Source organism: Triplophysa dalaica, chromosome 10, assembly GCF_015846415.1.
Source record: "Triplophysa dalaica isolate WHDGS20190420 chromosome 10, ASM1584641v1, whole genome shotgun sequence".
Classification (NCBI taxonomy): domain Eukaryota; kingdom Metazoa; phylum Chordata; class Actinopteri; order Cypriniformes; family Nemacheilidae; genus Triplophysa; species Triplophysa dalaica.
This window is the reverse complement of record NC_079551.1, coordinates 4,661,075-4,687,843: the sequence shown is the minus strand read 5'-3', so window position 1 is coordinate 4,687,843 and position 26,769 is coordinate 4,661,075. Positions and strand designations below refer to the sequence as shown.

Below are 26,769 nucleotides of genomic sequence, written 5' to 3'. Positions count from 1 at the left end.
ATGTATGGTTCTTCCTTATTCCAAAATGATTAAACACCTATAGTCACCTGCGACTGCCCCTCCTCTCATATGACGACATACATCACGAGTAGGTAGAGTAAAATGGTCCTGTTGAAATGTAAATAAATCTTTGCCTTATGGTTCAGTGATAAGTAAACAACACTGTATTAAATCCTTTCTGTTATAGTGCACACTTTGTCATGACTGTTTGTAGATCAACAGTTATTCTGTAGCCTACTGATTCACATTCATGTTTTAAGTTTAAGGCCAGTCCTCTTCATATTCCTGTCATGTGTCTGTCTATGACTATATACTTTGATTTTTTAAAATAATGGTTTTCGAAACCATGGTTATTTTGTGGTTACAATGTTTTAACTACAGTAACCATGTTTTGGGGGTCTGGAAACCTATATTAGGCAAGAATGGGACCAATTTCCAACACCAAAACTCCAGCAATTCATAGCCTCAATGTCAAGACGTCTTCAAACTGTTTTGAAAAGAAACAGAGATGCCACACCATGGTAAACAAGCCCCCGTCCCAACTCTTTTGACACCTTTAGCAGAAATCAAATTTGAAATGAGCTCATGTAACATTTATCAGTTTAAACATTTGCTATGTTATCTATGTTCTATTGTGAATAAAATACTGGCTCATGTGATTTGAAAGTCTTTTAGTTTTAATTTTATTCAAATTAAAAAACGTCCCAGCTTTTCCGGAATTCGGGTTGTAAACAGCCAAAAAAATCCACAAAGACATTATATTACGAAGATTGAAATACTTGCAATGAAAGAATCAATTAATAAAATAATCAACTGACCGAACAGACATAATACAGGGAGTGCTACAGAAATCCATTGAAATATTTCAACAACCTTCACAGTCTTCGTCATCATTCCAGTCATTTTCTGATGAACAGCATTAAGTGTAAAAAAGAAATACAATTTTTTAACATTATTACTGTAATGTATTGTATATAAATAAAAAAAAGGTTAAATATTCGATGCAACCTAGATGAACAAAGCCATTATCAGAAACAAAGACTTCTCAGTGACGTTTACAGGAAGTTAATTATGTAAAACATATTTGTTTGCATTACACAAATGCAATGCTTTCTCCCCCCAAGAACAGAAACAACAGCACATTAATCAACACATTTGAGGAATGCGACTATAAAGGGGTTTTGGACGCTGTTCAGAACTTCCTATTTTAATGGCTCTGGTTGTGGCAAGCCTACAGCATACCTGTGCAATAATCATGCTGTTAAATCATCATCTTGATATGCCACACCTGTGAGGTGGATGGATTATCTCAGCACATGAAAAATGGAGAAAAAAACACAAGTGTTGTCCTTTATAATTTTGGTCAGTGTAAATGACGATGAAGGGCATCATTGTGATTTATTTAAGATTTCTGGCATTTTGAAAAGAAATATTACAAAGGGAGATATGTCGTACTCTGGCCTGCTGGCAAAGATAATTCACCACAACTTTCATTAAATTAAAAACTTAAAATATCACATGGAAGTGAAGTATTCAACAAAAGGCATATAATCAAATATAATAATAAATGTTCTTTAACCTATAGCTAAAGAGACCTCTATGTTTTATTGTTATGTGTTCATTAATACATATTTTCATGTTTTACATGTATATCATTTGCTGTTAATTTACACCTATTTTTAAATCATGTATTATTTAAGTACCTTTTTCTATACTTACAGGGTTTTGTAAATATTGTGATATTGTGAGTTATCTATTCCATTCCATTCTATTCAATTAGGTGTCAAAAGATGGTGACCCTAATATCTGAAGTTTTGACCCTAAAATCTGACCTTCAATAATATGACATTATGTAATTTGTGCAAAGCTTTGTCAAAAGTGCTTTTTAAATAAACATGACTTTAACATCCATCATGAACACACATTTTCTACTAGAGTCAACATTTTTAGAATAATTTAGAAAATAATAAAAATAAAGTTTCGAAATAGATATATAAAACATGAAATACAGAAGCAAGGCAAGAACCAATCCTACCATTGAATTAGTTTTTAACAATACATATTACAACAACTGTGTTATGCCCATAATAACTATTGCCTTTTGGTGAGGTAAGAAAAAAATCAAGAGGATTCGGTTACCTTTTTCTAAATATCCAAATAAAAGTCTGCATCTGATTGGTTAATTTGGCCACTATCAAGTAACTGTTGACACCGTCCTACTTCAAAAATATAATAAAAATAAACACATAATAACAAATTTTATAGGGGCTGATTTCCAGGCTGGTTTTTCTATCTTCTCCTTGAATATAATCAGCAAGTTGTTGTTAAGGAAGAACAGATGAAAGACTTTTTTCCTAATATCATTCAGTGGGGTGTAGACAGATGTCTGCTTCATAACCTGTATGGGTATTTGAAAAAATACATGAATATACTATATGAATCTTGGTGGAAAAAAAAGTTTGAAAAAAAGAAACAAAATCATGAAAATACGTTTTGCATATTTCTTTTTTGTCTTTCCAGCTGAAGTAAACCACACCAGCAGCTATACATAAGATTATCAACAGCCATGCAGTTGCAGCAATAACAACTTCAAATATTGCCCATCTGAATTTCCAGAGTTCTGTGATGGAGATAGATGAGTCATAAAGCATTAGGTTATTTATATAACAAACATATAAATTACATTGTAAGTAATGTAATTATAATTGCTGTCATACCTGAACATGACTGACAGAGTTCATTGACGTCTAGATGTTTTGTGTGGTTTGTGATGGGATTGTTGATGACACATCTGTATGTGTTTGTATCCTGATATTCCACCTCCAGAGGTAGAGAGAGTCTGATGTTGAGATCAGACACACTGATGCTGGACAATAAACTGTTTCCTTTGTACCAGGAGAGACTCACATGTGTCACATTCGTCACTGAACACAACAACACACATTTTGAAGATCTTTCTGATGATGAAGAACATTGAGAAGAGTCTCTGATGATGACAGGAACAGGCAGACGAGCTGGAAAACCAAAAAGAAACAAGACAAGTAAAACATTCTTATTTCATATCAAGAAATGAAAGAATCCAGTACACAAATTATATTTATGTCATTAATATGTTGTATTGCGTAAGACAGTACCATAGACAGTCACACTTATTTTCTTGTATGAGGTTTCTTTGCTGCTGTGAATAGTTAGTTTATAAAGTCCAGCGTTTCTGATACTCATGTTTGTGATCGTGAGAGAACCAGTTTTATTGTCCAACTGTAGTTTGTCTCTGAATCTCTCATCATAAGTATCACGTATAGAGGTCAAATTGGCCTGTATACTGAATTCAGCTATAAGAGATTCTTTAGGTTCATATATCCACTTTATAAAATCATCTGTCTGTATGTGAGTTAGATGAGTGTGTAGAGTGACAGATTCTCCCTCCATAACTGACACTGACTTCACTTCATCTGCATCAACACCAGACACACCTGAAACACAGAGTCATACAAATTATTTATATTGGATATAGTAAAACTGATTAGGAACTTTATAACAATTTTAAAATACAAGTGTTTCATAAGATCCTCAAATTTGTGTTTAAACTGAACTTTTTAATGCAGTTCATACAATGAACTTCAATGTTATCAGAATCAGAAGAGCTTTATTGCCAAGAGTGCTTGCACACACAATGAATTTTCTTTGGTGTTGGAAGCGTCTATTACAGACATTCAACACAATCACAATACAATATTATAAGATGTACAGTCTAAAAGATTCTAAAATATGCATATTTAAAATAAAGACTAATGTACATAAAATGGGAGATAATGACTAACAGACAGTGTACATGGTAGTATATAGTAGAATAAACATATTAACAGATTGTATGTACACTTGTGCAATAGTGTAGTATGTTATAATGTTTAAAAACACGTCACACACTAAACAGTCATCAAACAACATCAGTGTTAGTTTAGATGATTGAGAACCACACACACAATAGGATATCTTTCTCTCAGCATACAGAATTTCTGTAAGTAACATAGAAACGTATAAAGTTTTAACATGGTGGTGATGAAAGGGACATGTTAACTTTTACTTTAATTAAAATTCTCTCTCTCAACATGTGTTGTTAACATTGTGCAACCACCACATGTCGTATTGTTGATTCACCATGATGTTTAACTTCAATCCCTAAATGGACATGTGATGACGCATTTCCTAAGACTTGCTCGAGTTAGATTCTAACGCTAAAATTTCGACTCTTTCTCGCTTGTCTGCGTGCGCCGTATCAAGTCAAACACACACAATAACTTTAAATTGTTATTTTCTATGTATTTTATATTTTAATTTGTAACTTTGAAATGCATTTCCGAGTTGTGATAGTTGTGGTCAGGTGTGCATATAAGCTTCATTATTCCGGTTTCTTTTTCTTGTGACGGGGCAACGCCCACTTTTTGTTGACCGTATTCAATATTGGTTTTGATCTAAAATGTCTTCATATGTTTTGTTTAATAATGGATGCTCGTCATGTCAATAAATGTAGACTTTAAAGGCACGCAACGCGTTAGCAATAATTATCCCTATAGCCCCTATACTATGTTTGTATATATATATTAAATAAAAAACTATGTATACACTGCGTAATGCATCTTAATTTTTCTTTCATAACCCCCTGAGAACACAATAGTGTCTGTTTCTATCGCCGCCGAAAACGAGATGTAAAAATTATATTTAGCCCATCAAGTCTCCTATATAGTCCTATATTATTTTTACCACCGGAAATCCGTTCGGTTACGTTAAGTGCAGTCAATTGTTCCCAGCAACATTACGCCATTTAATGAATAAATAAAGTGACTCTGGTAGCCTGTGAAGCAGCTGCCCAGTAAAGAGTTTATGTTTTAAAAGATATTTAGACTTACCATTGACGATCGGCATACACATGAAAATGAAAACAAACATTTCAGATGTCTTTAAAAATGTTAAAGCGTTAAAAGTAACATTATCTCTATGACATTAAACCTATAACCGCAATAACCAATGAGTTCAAGCAATTGCAGGAATAAGCAGGATAGACAAAATAGTTATCGATTCTCCGGTTGATGATTTTTAAGGAAGTTTTACTTTCGATTATGTCATGACGTTTGATGACGGAAATCTAAACCATCAGCTGTCATCTGAAGAAAGCCAAAGTATGTTCAGATGTTGAATCAGAAACCGAAACGCTTCCATTGTGCCACACCCGACATCAAACACATATGCATTGTGATCCTCTTTGTGGCTAAAAATGTTGGACAATTGTAGGACGTGTGACCTGAAACCCACGAGAGAATAATTAAAAAGCAGTCTGACATTGTGACATTGTAACTTAAAGTGTCTGAGTCTCAGTATTACTTCAGGTTATTACTTCACTTATTTCCATCACAAGACACACCTGGAACACACACAGAAATGATATTATGTCAGAGGCTATAATGCCCCTCTGCCCCCAGTCAAAACAGGAACAACTGGCTCAAACCCATTAACAGAAGATTAAATGTAAATGTAACGTTTACCACAAAAGAGCTTTAGAAGAAAGTGCAGAATAAACAAAGTAAGAGCCATATTCTTCACGCTTTCTTGAAGAAAAACAAAGTGTTTGAGTTTTTAGACTTTTCATGTTACTCTAAAGAACAGTGTTGTAAAAATTGATTCAATTGATAAATAATCCAAATAAATAGTATACACAATATAAAAGTTGCTGCAGTATACCGCCGTCACGTGGTGAAACGAAGACTGCTTATGACGTTACTTTTGAACCAATTAATTCATTTTATACGTTGGGGTCACTAAAGTACAATACATTGATATACAAAATTGCTAAAACTTTCATAATATTATTTAGCTCTTTACTGAAATGAGGTGTGATTCGGTTAAAGGCACCTATTAGTTATTAATGTTTCGTCTTTCTACTTATATTTTTAATAGCTATATAAAAAGCGGCAACTTTATGTAGTAGGCCTCAATATATTGTAATACTGTCATATATGAATACAACATATCTATAATTTATTCGATATATGTTCAATTATGAATATATAAATTACTTAAAGTAGTTTTCCTTAAAAATGGTCCCTATCGACTTTCCATAGTACGAATAAAAACTACAATGCCCAAGTCAATGGGGATCATTTTGGGTGAACTACTCCTTTCCTGTATTGACAGAGTTTTTAAAGAACTTTTATAACCTTTATATTGACTGGATCAGCAGACATTGATCACTAAACGAATGTAGTTGTATTCTAAACTTAACACCAGAAGATGGCGACATACACAGACAGCGAGTCCAATAACTGATGAGAATTAAGTGTGAAAAGACAGATGTGATATAATCAATGTTTGTCATTTGAAACGTGATGGTTCTGGTGGATAATAAATATAATAAACCTAAAATTTGAAATAAAATGACACTGTGAACTGCAATTTAACTAAGAACGATCTCTAAAAACATCTCATTCCAAAGTTGTGATTTGAAGACGTTTACAAGAACTTGAATTTGACAAAGATGTACAAAATAAAATAAAAATTGCTATACGAAATTGATTAATTTATTCTTAATTTTTGGTGTTTTTGTTGTGATTTTTACATTTGTATTAAAGATCAAAACAGATATATATATATTGCAATAACATCATTATTTATACAAACATTATTTACATTGAACAGATTGCAGTGGAAGAAATTTTTAATGGTAAAGTCACGACAGATATGTGGACTGGTGTCAAGTTGTGATGTGATTCGACTCTTTATCAGAAACTTGAAGATTCCCTGTGATTCCAAACTTCTAATTGTTTATAGTGTTACATGTAAAACAGAAGGTCACTGTTACTTTGAACAGCAAAGTGTATTTAAGGGGATTGACTCCTGTGATGATGGTGGCTGAATTATCAGGCTTGTCTCTTCAGTAGCATCGTTGCCTGGTGTTCCCTGTCCGGATGCACATACTGCATAAACAAACTTTACATTAAATAATCACTCATACCTTATTCTATCATGTAAACTGCATGTAGAAAATGCACTTTTTGAAGATATGAAACATCAGCTACCATCCTCTTGTGCAGCAGTGCCACTGGTCTGCTGTTGTCCTCCACTGGTATCTGTTGAAAACACAAATTTAGCCTATCACAATTGTGAGATGTGACAGTGTCTGACGATTTGTATTTCTCTCTATATTTTTAACTTCATTAATGTTCTTTTGCATCACTTAGGTATCCGCAACATTTTGGACATTCAATGCCTGTTGCAATTTTACATGTGTAAACATCAAAATAAAATGGTTGATGCTGTCAAAGTTGTGTCTTACCAAAATGGTAAAAAAAATGTATTTCACATGTGGAGTGTTTTACCATGTTCTGTAAAAATGTAAAGCATCAACTACCATTTTCTTGTGCAGCAGTAATTGAGACCGCAGTTTGACCTCTTCTGGCATCTGCTGAACACACACACATTCAGAGTCTCATTATAATGACTGTGAGATTGTCATCCTGTGCTATATCAAACCACATCCTTTCAAAACAACGTTTTTATATATTGTACACTATTGTTAAGTCAGAAATGTATCAAAAACATGAAAAAAAAGAACATCAATTATATCACATAATGTATAAATAGAACATCAAAAATATCACATAATGTATAAATATATATACAGATCAATAAGTACACATCAAATAATTTATGGTGCCTGGTGTCAAAGGATGTTAACTGATGCCACTTCCCTAAATATGTATATTCATGCTGTAGGTGATACTAGCCTCTTTGACAGTTCTTTCTCAGGCAATAGATCAGGCAAAGAATAGCAGGAACAAGAAGAAGAACAAGAAATCCAAGATAACGCAGATTATTATGTTGATCTGAATTGAACAAACAGAAAACAGTTATTAGAGTAAAATATTTCAGTCTTTCTGCAAAAGACTGTTATGTTTGTGCTAGTTACAGTTAGTGTGTAACGTCTAGTTTGGTGCAAATGAAGGACCATGAGTGTTTATTAGTTTTAAAGAAGCTTATTTTACTATCAATGTAATTTTTATAGCTTTGATTTATGTCACATTGTTTTCATTCTCTTCATTGTCTGTTCAAAGTGCAAAAAGATTAACCACATCATGAGCTCAGTTTACCCTGATAGACGGCCAAACATTTGCAGAAAGCTAATAATCAGATCTTTATTTAAATTAAAAAAAAACTGTATTATTCGGGGGGTTTTGTCATTACATGATTTCCATTCTTCTATTATAATTTTGGTGAGTTTGGTGTTATTATAAAATGTGACAAAAGGTAAGAAATTTGTTTGATCAAACTGGTAGGAATGGAAAGGGTATCTCACCCTATAAATATTCTCATCTCAGAAGAAATGTGACCAATAGAGATGATCTTAAATAAACATCGGATATCAACTGTTGTCATACCTTTACATAATTCATTGATGTGGAGTTGTGCAGTGCTGTTGGTGAACGAGTTGTTAGCCACACAGCTGTAGTTGTTTGGATCCTGATATTCCACCTCCAGACACAAAGATATGTTGGTGCTGTTCAGCCTAAACACACTGGTGATGGAGATCAAACTGTTTTCATGGTACCAGGAGAGACTCGCATGTGTCACATTCACCTCTGAACATGTCACGTCACATTTTGATATGTTTGATGTTGAACATTTCGAAGAGTTTCTGGTGATGATAGGAGTGGGAAGATATGCTGAAGAACATCAGAGGATAAAGTTGTAAATGTTTTATCTCCTGAATCAATATTTGAATAAATAGAATTCTTGTGTTTTAACTTACGGTGGACAGTGACTTTATAAATCTGGCAGTCAAAGACGCGAAAAGACTTAATGATTTTTACGTTAAACTGTCCCGAGTGAATGTTTCTGATGATGTGGATGGTGAGAGATCCAGTCGTGATGTCCAGCTGCAGTCTGTTTTTGAATCTCCCATCTTTACAGTCATGATATGATTCACTACCATTGGTGAGACTAGCAATGAGATTGTTTCCTTCATACAACCACAGGACCTCATCCTGATCATTGGTCAAGTTAGCGGGTAAAGTCACGGACTGCCCCTCATTCACATCCACTTTTGTTAGGTTTGTGCCTGTCTCAAGAAAAAATAAAATTACGCTACTTTTAGTTTCATACAATCCCTCATTTGCATGTATATGAAGAGTATGGTTCAAAATGAGAAAATTTGTATAATTTTTTCAAAAATCATGTTTTTTATAGTGTAGTCCAATTAATATCAATCAAGCTGCAATTTTTTTTGGAGCCATAATAACTAAAGAAATACAGCAAACTAACACAATAAAACACAATAAAAACGCATAAACATAATAAAAAAGATTCATTTTATGTTGAATTTAATGTAACCTCATTTTGGAACCAAAGCTCTTCATAAATGAAAATGCAAGATTATATGAGACTAAAAGTAGAGTTAAAAATGTGATGGCACAGATTTTTTAAATCTTTGAAAATGAAAAACCTGGGAATTTTCGGTCAACTGGACAGTATAATATAATTTTCCCCTGTAAAATTACAAGATATACGTAAATATATATACAGTATAAAATAAAAAGTTTTTCATGTAAATTTGCTATCTTTTTCTGTAATTTCACAGCTTTGGCCGTCTTTCAAAAACAAGCTGTAAACATTAAAATCTTGATAAAAAAACAGAAATATTCTGGCAGCTGAGCGCAGCTTTGCCATAAAGAAACTGTAAATAAAGTTTTTCCCTGTAAAGTTACATGTTTTTCCCGTTTTTCTTGTGAACGTTATTTTTTACATTATTTCAAAAATTCATTAAAAGTCTTTAAAACCAGTTAAAAATAACAGAAAAACTTGGTAAAATTATGTTGGAGTAAATCAGTGGAGTAAACAAATACATCAGTCCTACCTGAACATGACTGACAGAGACTGTGAATGTCGAGATTTGTCCACTGATTGAAGCCTGAACTGGACACCACACAGCTGTAGTTGTTTTTATCCTGATAATCCACTCCAATATATACTTTGTTGTTGCTGTCAGAAATGTTGAGGCTCGTGTAAATAGTGCTTCCGTTGAACCATGAGAGCTGAGCTTGTTTCACACCCGACACCGAACACATAACGACACAAGTTAGGTTTCCAGTACACGGTAGATATTTTCTGGTTAGACGTGGGATCTGAAATCGATGAAAAAAAATTAAAAGCAGCTTGAGATCTTGACAACATCTTAGTAAAATCAGTATTAAAAGTCTTAGTATTACATCAAGTTTAAGGGAGTCAGCTGTCTTCTCTCCACCACAAGACTCTGGAACAGAGACATGAAGGTCAGATCAAACTGAATCAGGTTTTTTTTGGCTGGTTTGCTGGTCATAATAGTTAAAAGTGCTTAAACCAAATCCAGCGACAGACCAGCTTTTCATATAGGGTCACAAATGTAAAAAAAATAAAAGTGAGAGTAAACTTTACCAAACAGCAGCTTTAGAAAAAAGGTCAAAATTAACCAAACATGGGCCATATTCTCAGTCGGAGGTCACCTAGAACATGAATCAGAAAGCTTTATGACCTTTGCTTAACATGAGGCTATTTGAAAGATACAGGCTTTTTCCCTTACATATTTCCCCCTTATTATAGGATACTGTAATAGGCCTTGTCACATTCATAAACAATATATAAAAAATAAAAACAATAATATTTTGTGTCCAAATGTAATTGTATTTTAAACATGGTTTGAGGAAGCCACTGGTTATAATATGGGTGCAATATAAAATTGCAGCAGTTTACCGCCATCTGGTGGCAAGAAAAAGCGTCTGCTTTTGGTTGTTTATAATGTTGTTACTTTTAAACCAAAAATGTTATTTTATACGCTTGGGTCAGTTAAGTAAAATACACTAATATAAGAAATTAAACACATGAAATATATAAAAAATATATAAAGGTAAGTGGCTAATATTTCCACAATTAAAGACAACATTTTAGGCTACTTTTTCAATATGAACCAACGTCTTCAGTACGAATCCATACATTAAAACATTTAAGGTACACGACTTTAAAGTAGATATACAGAAACTCAATATATATTAAACATCTGATCATACCTGTGTAGCCTTTAGAAGGTCCTGCGCACCGTCAGTGAGAATTGTTATTTAATCACATTAGCTCTTTTTGGAAATAAAATGTAAGTTGGTTTATACAACGTACCCTTTATCTTCAACGTTTCGTCTGAAAACGAAAAGTAAAACAAAAACTAGGCTATAAGTTCCTGTTTTGATTTGGTTTAAACTAGACTTCAGACTGCTGATGTGGCTTTTGTTTGGTCTTTAATTTCATACGCCTAGTTATGATAGTCTATAGGCTAAGTTCCGTGTTTTACATTGCCTACCGTTTTGCTGGTTTTTAAATGGGAAAATACTAAAGGGAAAATTTAATGTTTTATACATTTCCATATATTGCAGCCAAGGCTACTTAGTTTTCAATATGAAAAGCGGCAACTCCTTACATAGCCTATTATTCAATAGCAACTGTTATATGTAGTATTCCATATATCTTCAAATTATAATATATGAATTAATTAATATATTAAGAACATGTATAACCTCTATCACCTACCTTAACTAGTTAAGCCGAGATCGAGTACCCCATTAATGTAATTTCAATCAGCGTCATAAGATGACTCCGGAGACCCAGTGAGTTTAATAACTGAGCAAACAAAGTATTTAATGATGTGATTTAATGAATGTTTGTCATTTGAGACGTGGTGGTTTTGGTCATTGATAAATACAATTAAAACAAAATGGCACTTTCTACTGCTGTTTTAACAATCTTAAATTCCAAAGGTGTGATTTGAAAACGTTTACAAGGAACTTCAATTTGAAAAAGAGGTACATAATAATGAACAAGAACATTGCTTAGTAAACAATATTGAGGAATTTATTAATTATGTTTTGATAAAAAATTTACACTTGTATGCAGTATCAAAAATCAAAACAGATCGTGTGCTTTATAGCAAACAACATTTATAAATATATAGTTTAAATGATCTACCGCTGTATCTTGTTTCTGTCATATTTAAAGTTTTGAAGGTGCTGCACATGCTGCTTCATAAACTAAAATCACAACACTGATAAAGACTTGACCTCACAAATATATGTTGGTACTTTTTTTTAAGTTTCATATTTCTTGCAGGTGATATTTGTGCTTTTGAGCTGCTCACTCCCTCCTGCAGCAATAACAGAACAACACAACAGCAGCAACAACAATGATGACAAAAATACCCACAGAAACACCAATTATTAGGGGAGTATGTGGTTGCTGGCTGTGTTCTGTAATGAAGAAATGAAAAAGAGAAATTAGTGCGTCTCAAATACATAAATATAAAAAAATATAGGCCTACTCTTAAATGAACATTAATGTAACTCATAACTCACCATATAAAGTCACATTATAACTCTGACATTCTTTATGTGTTGCATTAGTGATCAGTAGTTTATAAGATCCAGAGAGGATTTCACTGAAGTTGCTGATGGTGAGAGATGCAGTCTGAGTGTCCAGACGCAGTCTGTTACCAAATCTCCCATCATCACAGTGATGATACGTGGTCACGTTCTCTAAATATTCAGCCACGAGAGCGCTTCTATAAAACCACATGATGTCATCTCCGTTCTGAAGTTCACGGGTGGTGGATAACGTGACAGAATCCCCTTCCTTCACAGACTTTGGTTCTGCTGTACCTGCTTCAGAAAACATGAAGAACTTATAAATCACACCGATGACAAAATGTCAGATAGTTTTATAAAGAGCTGTCTTACCTGGACATGACTGACAGAGATGTTGAATGTTGAGATGTTTCGTCCAATTGATGCTTGGACTGGACAGCACACAGGTGTAGTTGTTTTGATCCTGATAATCCACCTCCAGATATAGTCTGGTGTTGAATTCAGAAATCATGAGGCTGGAGAGTGAAACGCTTCCGTTATACCAGGAGAGATGAGATACGGGCACACTCGGCACTGAACACACCACAAGGCATTTCGGTCTTGTACCTGCAGTGCACGGTGGATAAACTCTGCTGATAGTAAAAGCTGGAATCTGAAAACCATGAGAATATAATTAAAAACAATTTTATAAAAAACACACAGCTGAAACTTTCCAGTGTCTAATCTGTATTACGAGAGGTACAGGGGTCTCTTCCAATGTCCTTCCATCACAAGAAACATCTGGAACATAGAATTTTCAGGTTCAAAGTTCATGAATTTTGAAGTGAAACAAACTTTTTACGTTTAATCAATTACATTTTGTGTTCAAATGCAAAAGTTGAGAATAATTACCACTAAGGAGGAATAGTTGAAAGGGCAAAATAAACAGAGCGTAAACCATATTTGAGTCCTTCTTCATCTGAAACAGAGGACAAAACAACAAAATGCATAATATTTTAGATATTTGCAAATTTATATTAAAAATGCATAATGAAAAAGTTCATTAATGATTTAACAGGTATAGAAAATAAATGTCTTGAATTTTTGCTAAAATATTTTTTTGTTCAGTCCAAAAGTGTTGTAAATAAAATATAATGTTGAGTGATTAATGATATAAACAAGCACAGACGTTTTATCAAGTGAGGAGTGTTAAAGCTTTTTGAAACGATATATTGGGTTGCATTTTCATCACGTTTTCCATGGTGAAAATGGGGAATCAAGCGGCAAAACAGTTTTAATATGAAATGTGTCCTATGTCTCATTGCTAAGAGTTCAAATATATGTTATTTCCAGTCAAATTTATTTCAATATGTCTATATTATATGTCTATGGATCCCTAAAAGTAGAAATATAAAAATATTGAACTGCAAAAATGAAATAAAAGATGAACCACCTAAATGTGAATGTCTTTATGTATAAGAACATACAAAGAGAAACAAAAAGAAAACATGAAGCACCACATTTTACCATCTGACCAAAGCAAAATTTGAACATTCAAATTTTCGCAGAAAATTGAAATAATAGTTAAGATGAAAAAAAATACTGTCCTATACACAATAAAATGCTATTGAACAATTCATCCTACCTGAAGCTGTCAGCTCTGAAAGTGTGTACAATCTTCAGCTTGAAGGAGATTGAAATAATGAAAGACAGTAATAAATGATGGCCTTTAGAAAGGTCTGTGGTGCTCGTACTTACATTAATGGTGTCAAGATTATTATCCGGATCTGTCTTCAGAAGGATTCAAAACAAAACTAAAAGTACAGAATATATATCTGTCTGTGGTCTTGACTCCCGTGATGTTGCTGTGGGTGAGTAGCTTCCTGTCTGGTGTTTTGACTTTTATTGACAAGTCAGTTTCAGTATTTTAAACACAACAACACGACGATTTACAAATACAAACACCTGTCCTAGATCTTGTTCCCCCTCTTTTCTTGCCAAACGTAAAGCTACCTTTATAGACAAGTTTTTCCACACACAGAACACACTAATTAATTTTTCACACTTCTTCACATTGTAGCATTTCACTGTAAAAATATGATAATATTTCCCCTTTGTCCCTTTTTTTAATGAAATTAATTTTCTCCCATTTCTTTTCCCTCTTCCCTCACTAGACACACATACTGGCATGAATTTAAAATAAAAAAAACATATTTTTTCATTGAATATTGTAGTGTTTTTAAGTGACTTATCTGTGATCTTCCTTTTTTTTTAATTCACATGCCCTCATAAACTTGAATAAAAAACGTTGACCTCCTCCCCCTCCAAATGACTTCCTGTCACGTGGAATTGATCATAGATGATAAATACCTAGATGCTGCATTGGCCCCTTTGCTTTGCTACTGCGATACATCAGCGGCGCCGCCATATTGGTGAGGGCAACAGTGCACTAAAAGCCATTGAACCCACTGGGAGAGCTGCGCCTTTTCGGCATTAAAAGCACAATCACATTTATATTTCTTAACATATTTCAATGGTTTACGATATCCGTACAGTAAAGATGTTTTTCTTTTAATCTGGTAAAACCGTTACGGCAGTAAAAAATGATGAGATATAGTAAAACCAATAACACTTACATACATTATAAGTATGAAATAGCAGTATATAGTCACATGCCTTTGTTTAGATCTTTCCCGGGATTATAAAGCGAATGAGCTGTGTTCTGATCATGTGCATTTAATCTTCCTTGACCATTTCTTATTTCACATTAAGTCTACGACCATCTTTAACTGGAGCCCAAACGTTTCTGTACTCCTCGAAAATAACAAATTATTGAAAATGGTTGAGAAATGAAAACAAAGTTGTTTTTTCCAGAGAACTGCAGCTCCACCGTTCACTCGTATGTCTTTGAAATCGTCTTTTGCCCTCACCAATATGGCGGCGGCATTGATGGATGATCCAGCGGACAATGAGGCGTCTATATTTATATATATATATATATATATTGGGGTCAGACGGATCTAGTGGTTAGAAAGTTGGACTTGTACTCAGAAGGTCGCTGGTTCAATTCTCAGTGCCTCAGTGCCAATTCTCTCCTGTTTCCATCAAGATGTTGGCCAGTAGTATCAAAAATTGTCAATGTTCATGAGACTGTTGTTCAAACCTTTGGTCACTTGTCCCTGTGCAAAACGTTGGTTTCAATGTTGCTTTAATAAATAAATGTTTAAATAAAAAAAATACTTTAAATTACAAAATATCTTCATGGAACCAGGGATGCAAGATAAATGATCTGCCATATCAGTATCGGGCGATAAATGGTCATCCATCCATCCATCCATCCATTTTCTACCGCTTATCCGAACTACCTCTGGTCACTGCGCCTATCTCAGGAGTCATCGGGCATCAAGGCAGGGCACACACCCATCGCAGGGCACACACACTCACTCATTCACTCACGCACTACGGACAATTTTTCCAGAGATGCCAATCAACCTACCATGCATGTCTTTGGACCAGGGGAGGAAACCCTATATACCCTAAATATAAAATAATTTCCTCAGGTTAAACTTCTTCAGCTACACGCTGCTCACAGTTAAAATTCAATAAAGTACTGACTTTCTGTTGTGATCATTTATTTACAGATATTAGCAAAAACATTGTTGATGTAGTCTGTACATATTTATAAAAGTGTAAATCATAGGAACAAAAGCATATTGTTTGAATCAAACTGCTGTCTTAATGCTTTCTGTCTTGTTACCTGTGAGACTTGTGGCTATAAAGAAAAAATATTTTCTGGGTTGCCCTGGAAGAACATATAAAAAATATACCAGACAAGTTTAAAGGTTGAAGAATCGCTAACTAGTTTAGTATGCTTGTTACGGGGTTTTCAGGGGAAAAAAGATAACTAGCAGTTATCTTGTTCTCTATAGTCAATGTTTAAAAAAAAAAGTTGTCCACAATTTGTTGGCCAATTATCGGCGATCGGCTTCTAATGGTCAAGAATTATCGGTTAATCGTTATCGGCCTAAATTTACATGTCCTAAAATGTCCTAAATGTCTAAAATGGCCTAAATGTCTAAAATGCCCTAAATGTCCTAATGATTTTTGCCATAAAAGAAAAATGGATAATTTTGCCCCATACAATATATTGTTGGCTACAAATTTACCAGTGCTACTTAAAAACACATTTTTTTCATATATAGTTTAAATATTATTATATAATTTGTGTTTTAGATGGTGATGTACCTTTAATAGTACAGAGTTCACAATAGAGCTCATTGCAGTTCATTTCGTCCCCTAGAAGGTAGAGCACATGCATTTTGAGAGGGAAGTGATGTAAACAAGACACATATTGTTCCACCCAATGTCCCTTTCATGTTTGGTATTTGGGAGGAGAATGTTCATGTATTTCTGCCAATCAATGCTTTAGTCTGGACCACTTTGGAAGATGTAAACAACGATGTTGCAGAAGAACTTGTATTCTTCTGAATTTAAGATATAACCAACACATTTTTTTAAACAAATGTCTTTTAACGATTTAATTATAGAGATTATTTAATATAATAATTAAACCAAGCAAAATAAGTGAAACTGGAAGTGCTTCTGGATCATTGTTTAGATCTTGTGGTCTATATAGGCCTATGTAAATCTAATTCTGGCACCATTTCTTCAGGCATCTAACTTTCGCCTTATTGTCAGGAACAACACGGGTATTGAAGTGCAGGCACTTTTTTTTATTAAAAAAAACTAAATAAGCACAATTAACGAACAATTAACTAAAACATTTATGGTGAAAAGTAACACTTCTGTTTCCAACAAAACGGTTGTCAGAAGATCCACAAGGTTCATAACCAAACCTTTGGTAAATCGTGCGAATGCCAAAAGTCTTGTGTCTGTTTCAATGATCTCATTAGTGTATTGTTCTCAGATGAGAACATGAACATTGCTGTCAAAAGGTGTAACAAAAATCCTAAATATTAATTTAGAAATGTAAATCTCACAGATTTAGAGCCTTAAAAGATTGTACATTTTAAAAGAAATAAGACACACAGTGAACATTTATCTGTTCTGTACATTTGAGGTCAATTAATCTTTATAGCTTCATCAGTACAAGGTGATTCTTTGACAAATGGAAAATCAGCAACATTGAGTTAAAGCAAAATTGTTGTTCGTAACATTATACATGACTTTACTGTAAATATTTAAATCAATTGCAGAATTGAAACCATTTAAAGAAAATATCTTCCCAGCTTTGTAATGCCATTGAATAGTTTTTGAAGTGCATCCATTCATCAAAAAAGTAATCCAGTTAGGCCCAGCAAGGTCTGTTTAAAAATGGCCGCACGCTTAATCTCGTTGGTTCTCACGTGTCTCATGACTAGTCATCATATCTGTGTCTCGTCATGATGGATATGATGACTCGAGACACGACAACCAATGAGATGTTACTCATTATCAGAAACTTCAGGATTGTATATGATTTGTGGTGTATGTAAGCTCATTGTTCAATATTATTTGCAGCAGTTTGGATTAAGGGGGTTGTTTCCTTTATTTGCGATGATGAGGCTTGACCAATCAGAGGTGCCCCTGTATTAGAAGTGTTGTCTAATGGATGATGTCCAGATGCCCCTGTTACATAAACACATTTTTCATTAAATGATCAGTCATGATAACGTCATCTGACAACTTATTCAGTGGTTTACACTGTAGATGTAATGTAAAGCGGATATAAAGAATCATCTACCGGCGATTTGTGCAGGAGCAGCGTTGGCCTGACCTTGACTTCCACTGGCACCTGTTGAACACACAAATTTAGAGTCTCATCATAATGACACTGATATCTTAACATTGTCAGACAGACAGTGATGTATCATAATTACTGTGCTATATCAGTCCACCTCCTTTCAAGTATCAAATATTTTAGATTTTATAAGTGAAGGGATAATAATAAATTTGTTTTTATTAGGGCTTTATGTTTGAAGGTGCTAAAGTTGTGCCACGTCAAAAAATCTAAATGATACTTTGGCAACTGTTTTTGTACAAAATATAGGCTACATATCAGATGTAGATAACAATACTTGCCCTCTTGACTTCGTCTGCTCCTCCATATTAAAAATGCAATTATACTCGCCACAAGAACCAAAACCAAAACACCAATAACTATTTTTGTTATTTTCTGGCTGTTATCTGTAATGAACAGACAGAAGACAGTTATATGTAGCTAACTCCTGTACATGACTGTAAAGTGACCCAGAAAGCCCAAGAGAAAACATCTTACATAAACATTAACATCAACTGTTGTCATACCTTTACATAATACATTGATGTGGAGTCGTGTAGTTTTGTTGGTGAACGAGTTGTTCACCACACAGCTGTATGTGTTTGTATCCTGATCTTCCACCTCCGGACACAGAAAGTTGCTTGTTTTGAGATCAGAAAAAACATACAATCCATATCAAAAGTGACAATATAACACATTAATTAAGAAATGTGCTTTGTGTACAAGTAATACTCCAAATAAAGTTGAATTATACATGTATATCAGTAAGTCCTTAGAAATATGTCAGTAAATACATGGTAATATGTTAAAACTGTACTTAGAAATGTATTTTAAATGTATTGCTTGATTACTAGACATAGCTGAAAGAAAATTCCCCCATCCCACCCACCTAGCCCTGCAATAAACCATTGTTCACACAAAGTTTCAAATTTGGTATTAAAATAAACTTAACTAATATACAAGTCAAATAATACTAGACAGTAAGTTTGGCTTTTGTGCTAAAAATAAAAAACTTTAACCTACCGGCCAAGAGCCAAAGCAACCAGTGTAAAACAATCACAGAGCGAATCATATTCTTCTTCACCAGACGAACTTTACGAAAAAGTGCAAGTTAGAGCACGTCTTCCTGCAGTAAACCACAACAGAAACTATACAAGCTTAAGTGCGGATCTCTGATTCCTCTGGGGTGGGTTTCTACTGTTAATGTGAACAGAACAAAACATTTTATCGCCATAAAATATCCCAAATGTTTCAGTATGTCGTTCTTGCTTTCTGAAATAGATTTATAAAATTACCGCATCATGTCAGGCGAACCCGCATATATATATTTTGCATGCACGAGGCATGCACGGTTTCCTCCACTGGAAACAGGAAGTTACCCACAATGAAATTGATGCAAAAGTAGGCCAATATGTTTAACGTTCAATTCACATCATTGTCAGCTGACTTCAGTTTATTTGCATATTCCGCGTTAATATTTGATGTCATATTTCTATCTTTTCAACATCAACAGTCCACTCCGTGAGACAGACTATTGATTTAAAATCATTCTCATGTCATCAGATCTTCCTTAATAATGACACATTCAAACGTATTTCATAAGTTTTGTCTTTTCAGCTTTATTGGGAATTTATTTTTGTGTCTCAAATTACACAACAACATACAAAAGCACTGAAAAAGCTTTTTGTCTATACTGTGTCTAAACAGATGTTAAAGTCTGATTCTGAACACTATCAACCGCTTTATTTTGTGCATGCACCAACATAGCTCACTCTTTAAACAAACTACCGGATGTTCATCTACTGAGGAAAACAAACTGACCTTTATTTTCACATTTCGGTGTAACTGTTTTACCTGAGTTGCTTTTCAAGAACAGACTTACTCTCAAGCCCTGTTTACAGCAAATGTATGTTTGAAAACCTAGATTTTCAGAAAACATCTTTTTTCTGAGTTACTGTTTTGCTGTTTAGCCTGGAGCCATACAAATATTGCATTTCTAGAAGGGTTCCCAGGAAGAAGCCTCTTGTCTCTGTGAAGGACAATGCAGCACAGCTGAGGTTTGCAAAGTAGCAGCTGAACAAACCATAAGACATCTGGAACAATGTCCTTTAGACAGACAGGACCAAAAGGGAGATGTTTGGCAATAATGCACAGCACCTAGTTTCTTTAACAATAAACACACCGGCACAAACACTTGAAAACAAAATTAAAGCACGCTGGTGAAAATGACTTGTTTTAACGCCACTGGATTTGGACACTTTGCAGTCAACAAGCTGACCATGAACTTGTTTACTAAAGTATTCTAGTCAAATGTGTGGTCATATGTCAACAGTTGGATAACTGAATGCAAAACATACATATGAAAACATTTCAAGAGAAATGAAAAACACAATTTATATTAACATTTGAAAAAATATATATACATTTACAGTATGATATTTTGTCTTAAAAATGTAAACATTGCCACGAATATCCACATTTTGACATCCAAATCCATGCACATCTGAAAATACTAAAACCCAAAATGCACAGGAGACAAAACAATAACCTTGCCTTTCGCAATGTGCTATTAAACATATCCCACCTGAATGGGTGCTACGTCTTGTTCTAGATGAGTGGACATTGTGCATATCGCATATCGCATTATGTTTACGCAATTTATGTACGTAGGTGCTCTTTTGTGTATTTATATATTTAACAATTGTTTTTGATGATGATGATGTTGTAGGTATCAAACCTGTCTATTGAGTCTGTAATGAGTGCTAGCAAATTATTGGCCTCATCTTGACTACCATCGGCACCTGTTGAACACACAAATATTGCTTTAGTTGATCACATACTGCCTGACTGACAGAGCTTCACTGATCTAGTTTTACACGTACATGTGTGTGTTTTATTATATTTTTCTTTGTTGAAATATATACATAATATATACATGCCACAGGTAATACTTACCCTCTTGATGTTAATTTTGTCTCCACCATAGCACAACGAAAGTGGCAACGCCAGCACCAACAGCAATCAGAGAAAATACTATTATTTTTTGGTTCCAATCTAAAATGAACAAAGAGAAAAATTATAAGTATAACTAACTCCTGACAAACTGATTTCAACCCAAATTTAATCAGATTATACAGTTACAAGAAACTGAATGAGACTGAATATTAGCACAGCCCCATGACAAGGATGTTAGTGGTCAGTTAACAGGGTCAGAGTCTATCAACCGAACAGTGCTGTCAGACCTCTTGCCCTACTCCCTTCGATGTGTTATGCTCCTGATGTGTAAACTCACTTGGTGAAAGGAACAAAAAAACAACATAATTTTTCTCTTTATTTGGGGCGACGGTATGTGTGGTGTCCCCTTCCCAAAGTGCCCTTTGGTGACTCACCATCCATCCATCCATCCATTTTCTTCCGCTTATCCGGGGCCGGGTCGCAGGGGCAGCAGTCTAAGCAGGGATGCCCAGACTTCCCTCTCCCTAGCCACTTCCTCCAGCTCTTCCGGGGGGACACCGAGGCGTTCCCAGGCCAGCCGGGAGACATAGTCCCTCCAGCGTGTCCTAGGTCTTCCCCGGGGTCTTCTCCAGGTGTTAATGGCCGGAACACCTTCCCGGGAAGGCGTCCAGGGGGCATCCGAAAAAGATGCCCGAGCCACCTCATCTGGCCCCTCTTGATGTGGAGGAGCAGCGGATCTAGTCTGAGCTCCTCCCGAGTGACCTCTAAGGGATCGCCCGACCACCCTGCGGAGAAAGCTCATTTCGGCAGCCTCTATCCAGGATCTTGTCCTTTCGGTCATGACCCACAGCTCATGACCATAGGTGAGAGTAGGAACGTAGATTGACCGGTAAATCGAGAGCTTCGCCTTGCGGCTCAGCTCCTTCTTCACCACGACAGACCGATACAGCGACCGCATTACTGCAGAAGCTGCACTGATCCGTCTGTCAATCTCCCGTTCCATCCTTCCCTCACTCGTGAACAAGACCCCCAGATACTTGAACTCCTCCACTTGAGGCAGGAACTCTCCACCTACCTGAAGTGAGCAAGCCACCCTTTTCCGACTGAAAATCATGGCCTCAGATTTGGAGGTGCTGATTCTCATCACAGCCATTCCACGACCGGGACAGAAACCACACTGTTCCTCCTGAATCCGAGGTTCTACCATCGGCCGGATTCTCCTCTCCAGTACCCTAGCATAGACTTTCCCGGGGAGGCTGAGAAGTGTGATTCCCCGATAGTTGAAACCCCCCTGTCCCTCTTCTTAAAAAGAGGGACCACCACCCCGGTCTGCCAGTCCAAGGGCACTGTCCCCGATCGCCACGCGATAATGCAGAGGCGTGTCAGCCAAGACAGCCCCACAACATCCAGAGACTTGAGGTACTCAGGGCGGATCTCATCCACCCCCGGTGCCCTGCCACCGAGGAGTTTCTTGACTACCTCGGTGACTTCAGCCCGGGTGATGGGCGAGTCCGCCTCCGAGCCCTCGGCCTCTGCTTCCTCAATGGAAGACGTGACGGCGGGATTGAGGAGATCCTCGAAGTATTCCTTCCACCGCCCGATGATATCCCCGGTCGAGGTCAACAGCTGTCCCCCTCCACTGTAAACAGCGTTGGTAGGGCACTGCTTCCCCTCCTGAGGCGCCGGACGGTTTGCCAAAATCTCTTTGAGGCCGACTGATAGTCTTTCTCCATTGCCTCACCGAGCTCCTCCCAGGCCCGAGTTTATGCCTCCGGCGACCCGGGCTGCAGTCCGCTTGGCCTGTCAGTACCTGTTAGCTACCTCGGGATTCCCACAAGCCAGCCAGGCCCAATAGGACTCCTTCTTCAGCTTGACGGCATCCCTTACTTCCGGTGTCCACCACCAGGTTCGGGGATTGCCGCCTCGACAGGCACCGGAGACCTTACGGCCACAGCTCCATGTGGCTGCGTTGACAATGGAGGAGGAGAACATGGTCCACTCGGACTCAATATCTCCAGATCCCCTCGGGATCTGGTCGAAGCTCTGCCGTAGGTGGAAGTTGAAGATCTCTCTGACAGGCGATTCGGCCAAACGTTCCCAACAGACCCCCACAGTACGTTTGGGTCTGCCGAGTCTGTCCAGCTTCCTCCCCCGCCATCGGATCCAACTCACCACCACGTGGTGATCGGTTGACAGCACCGCCCCTCTCTTAACCCGAGTGTCCAAGACATACGGCCGTAGGTCAGATGAAACAACCACAAAGTCGATCATCTACCTCCGGCCAAGGGTGTCCTGGTGCCATGTGCACTGAAGGACACCCTTATGCTTGAACATGGTGTTCGTTATGGCCAAACTGTAACTAGCACAGAAGTCCAATAACAGAACACCACTCAGGTTCAGATCAGGGGAGCCGTTCCTCCCAATCACGCCCCTCCAGGTGTCACTGTCGTTGCCCACGTGGGCGTTGAAGTCCCCCAGCAGAACGACGGAGTCCCCAGTTGGGGACACCACAGCCCGCCGCCTCTCAACTGGGCAACTGCAGAGTGGTGAAGAGTCCATCCTCCATCGAGGAGTGTGGTTCCAGAGCCCAAGCTGTGCGTAGAGGTGATCCCGACTATCTCTAGTCGGAATCTCTGAACCTCACGCACAATCTCCGGCTCCTTCCCCGTCAGAGAGGTGACGTTACATGTCCCTAGAGCTAGATTCTGCGTCCAGGGATCGGGTTGTCGAGGCCCCCGCCTTCGACTTCCACCCGATCCACTTTGCACCGGCCCCTTACGGTCCCTCCTGTAGGTGGTGGGTCCACGGGAGGGTGGCCCCACGTCGCTCCTTCGGGCTGAACCCGGCCAGACCCCATGGGGGAAGGCCCGACCACCAGGCGCTCGCATACGAGCCCCAACCCCGGGCCTGGCTCCAGGGTGGGGCTCCGGCTGCGCCATGCCGGGCGACGTCACGGTCCTCGAATTTGTCGTCATCATAAGGGTTTTCTGACTCGCCATATGAAATTAAAGTGATAAATGATTCGCTCTTAAATGAGTATGTCCACCTGTGTACTTATGCTTTATGATGAACAACAAGTTCTTTTTCTAACCCATTGGCAGATAGTTTTAACCATTTATATTTTCTTTCATGAAGCATGATTTAATATTTTTGCTCGATTTCTTTGTCAAATAAATTTGTTTTGATTAAGGTATTTATAGATAATGCAATTCTAGTTCAGCCTCAATTAGGGTTTTTAAATAAAAAAAAACAGAAAACCAAAAAACCTTCTTTTTATTCATTCCTTTCACAGAATAAAAAGGAAGTTATTTCCCTATTTCCATATTTTGTTTAAACTGGAAAAATGAAATAATGAACATCACGAAAGGCTGAATATTTTTAACCATGAGCTACAGAAATCATCGTACAGGCCTATGTTGCTAAGGCATCTTGGTAGCCCAAGCCATTGTGAAAGCCAGTAGTGAAATTGTGCAACCTGCCATAATTCTAACCTCCAGCTGCTGCCACGCCTGTGTGGTTTAATTTAACTTAACTCAACTTAAAGGTCACATCATATGAAAACCCCAGATTTCCTGTGTTAAGTGCTTTAATCGGGTCCCTGGGGGCCCTAGCAACCCAGAAAACGTGAATAATAAAAACCCAGTAAGTTAGTTGTGTGTGCCTTTCCCTGCAAGCATGTGAGAAATCGAGCCATTCAGATTTAGCTCCGGTAGTGATGTTCAAAGCGGATTTTCTTATATTACCGCCCCTTAATCTACACAATTCCATCCAAAACACTCCTTCATTGTTGTTTCTGAAGTGAAAGCACTGCCATGGCTAAAGTTCCTGGACAACCTGCAATGTAGTTGCTGCACAGAGTCCAATCCAAGCAAGAGACAGGGGTGGATTTTTTTTTATTTTAAGTGGAAATTCATCAGAAACCCAACCTGGTCTCATGGGTAAGACGTACCTCTGCACACTTTTTGCAGCGCCACTAAATACGTTCCAGCAGGTACATATTTCTACAGTTTTCAGACACGAAAGTCCACTGGGGGCGCTAAAGGGAAGACCTCTGTGTGACACATCAGAAACCATAAGAAAAAAACTGCTTATTTGCGTGAATCACTTCAAGCTCGGGTGGTTTTTCAACCTGGGACAGCACAAGCAGGATTAGCTTCAAAGTTGTTCCCTTAAAGTGATCGAAAAAAAATATTTATGAACAGTCTGAATTGATGTAAATGTACCGTATATATAAGAGGATAACGTCAGCGTATGATAGCGAAGGGAGCTAAGTCCGTCACAGGCTAAATAGAACATTCAAAGCCAGTGTTAAACTTACTGTATATAAGTGCAACTGGTTGACCGCATTGATTGATGTTGAGACGATGAGTCGATGAAGGACAATTATCAGAGGGAATGGGCGAAGGAGCTGGAGAACAGAGAAAATATTTGTGAGATTTGTAAGCCACACAATATACATTATACATCAAACAAGAACTGAAGGCTAGTTTAAAGGGACAGTTTGTAACAATCTTGCAGTGAAATATCCAAAAACCACTGGCCAATGTTAGAATTTTTTTTCAGTTGAGTACTTACAATATCTCAAATGTTTCCAACTACTTGTAAATCAATGTTTCTTATTTTTGTTACGCCTTGTTACCGCATTTAGTGAGGTAGAAACATAATTAACATGATTTCTTGCTCCCGTCTGATCACTTCCGATTGTAGCATAGTTGATTAAATGCCCATCGTACATTTCTGACATCTCATTTGGAATAGTTAAATCTATGCTTGAAGTAAATGTTGCTGTCAAACACACATTGAAAAATACTGTCAAAATAAAGGTCTGCATTCAAAATAAATGTCCACATTCACAATAAAAGTCCTGGTAGCGATGACATACCCACATGAAAAAAATAGTTATATTATTTAATTTTGTGAAATAAAATAAAATAAAATTGCCAGTAAAATTTATTAAAATAGTAATAACATGTAAGTAGACATAAAAAAAAAGAATAAAAAGATGTAAGATACCGTAAGACATTTGCCTTGTCTTTATGATTATTTTCTATAAGGTTCAGAAACATCTTAGTATCTAGGTGTTTTATTATGATTGATTAGTAAATACAACAATAATTTTTATATTTAAGTATTTTTATTTGGGCAAAAATGTATTGTAGTAAAAAGGAAGACGCAGAATCCAAAAAAGGGGGAAAAAATTATTTGGGAAAAAATTAATCCGATTTGTTGGGGCCCTACAATAGAACAAACGACAAAGGTGATAAATATGCAGATAAGCAGGGCATTAAGTTACTCACCAACAGAAACGTTGAATTTCTTGTACGAAGGTCTTCTATTGCTCATGATCTGTACCTTATAAATTCCAGCGTCAGTGACTTTGATGTTTGTGATGGTGAGAGATCCAGTCTGACGGTTCAGTTCCAGTCTTGGGCCATTCTTTATGATTTTCAAGTTATGCATTTCTGCTACAAGAGTTCCTAGAGGAACAAACTGCCACTTTATCAGATCTTCTCTCAGTAGTTCAGTTAGATCAGTGTTTAGAGTGACAGAATCTCCCTCCATCACTGACACTGACTTCACATCCTCTGCATTAACTCCAAACAAAACTGAAACACATAAAGTCCCCAG

The 26,769-nt window shown here is 36.7% G+C and overlaps 3 protein-coding genes and 1 long non-coding RNA gene across 5 annotated transcripts; all 4 read right to left on the bottom strand.

Moving 5' to 3' along the window:
• Positions 1–851: 851 nt before the first annotated feature.
• Positions 852–5,103, bottom strand: LOC130430174 (natural killer cell receptor 2B4-like). 2 transcript variants are annotated; one of them, XM_056759172.1, is made up of 5 exons: positions 4,908–5,103; positions 3,135–3,473; positions 2,718–3,014; positions 2,491–2,620; positions 852–2,398 (listed from the first exon to the last, which is right to left on the bottom strand). In XM_056759172.1, exons 1-5 carry the CDS (start codon positions 4,945–4,947, stop codon positions 2,392–2,394), a joined length of 813 nt encoding a protein of 270 aa, XP_056615150.1. In that variant the 5' UTR covers positions 4,948–5,103; the 3' UTR covers positions 852–2,391. The 2 variants fall into 2 exon arrangements, with proteins under 2 accessions (XP_056615150.1, XP_056615149.1); XM_056759171.1 differs by having other exon boundaries at positions 852–2,620.
• A 1,605-nt stretch (positions 5,104–6,708) lies between these two features.
• LOC130430497 (T-lymphocyte surface antigen Ly-9-like) lies at positions 6,709–11,212 on the bottom strand. Its single transcript, XM_056759610.1, has 10 exons — positions 11,091–11,212; positions 10,462–10,529; positions 10,257–10,300; positions 9,905–10,172; positions 8,801–9,109; positions 8,430–8,714; positions 7,779–7,877; positions 7,403–7,453; positions 7,071–7,121; positions 6,709–6,968 (listed from the first exon to the last, which is right to left on the bottom strand). The coding sequence occupies exons 2-10, from the start codon at positions 10,508–10,510 to the stop codon at positions 6,850–6,852; spliced, it is 1,275 nt and encodes a 424-aa protein (XP_056615588.1). The 5' UTR covers positions 10,511–10,529; positions 11,091–11,212; the 3' UTR covers positions 6,709–6,849.
• Positions 11,213–11,904: 692 nt separating this feature from the next.
• LOC130430549 (uncharacterized) lies at positions 11,905–14,180 on the bottom strand. The gene is made up of 6 exons (XM_056759683.1): positions 14,053–14,180; positions 13,320–13,386; positions 13,162–13,208; positions 12,801–13,080; positions 12,420–12,725; positions 11,905–12,314 (listed from the first exon to the last, which is right to left on the bottom strand). The coding sequence occupies exons 2-6, from the start codon at positions 13,384–13,386 to the stop codon at positions 12,202–12,204; spliced, it is 813 nt and encodes a 270-aa protein (XP_056615661.1). The 5' UTR covers positions 14,053–14,180; the 3' UTR covers positions 11,905–12,201.
• A 4,307-nt stretch (positions 14,181–18,487) lies between these two features.
• Positions 18,488–19,328, bottom strand: LOC130430625 (uncharacterized). The gene is made up of 3 exons (XR_008907873.1): positions 19,210–19,328; positions 18,714–18,826; positions 18,488–18,593 (listed from the first exon to the last, which is right to left on the bottom strand). It is a non-coding gene; the product is annotated as an uncharacterized LOC130430625 (long non-coding RNA).
• Positions 19,329–26,769: the final 7,441 nt, after the last annotated feature.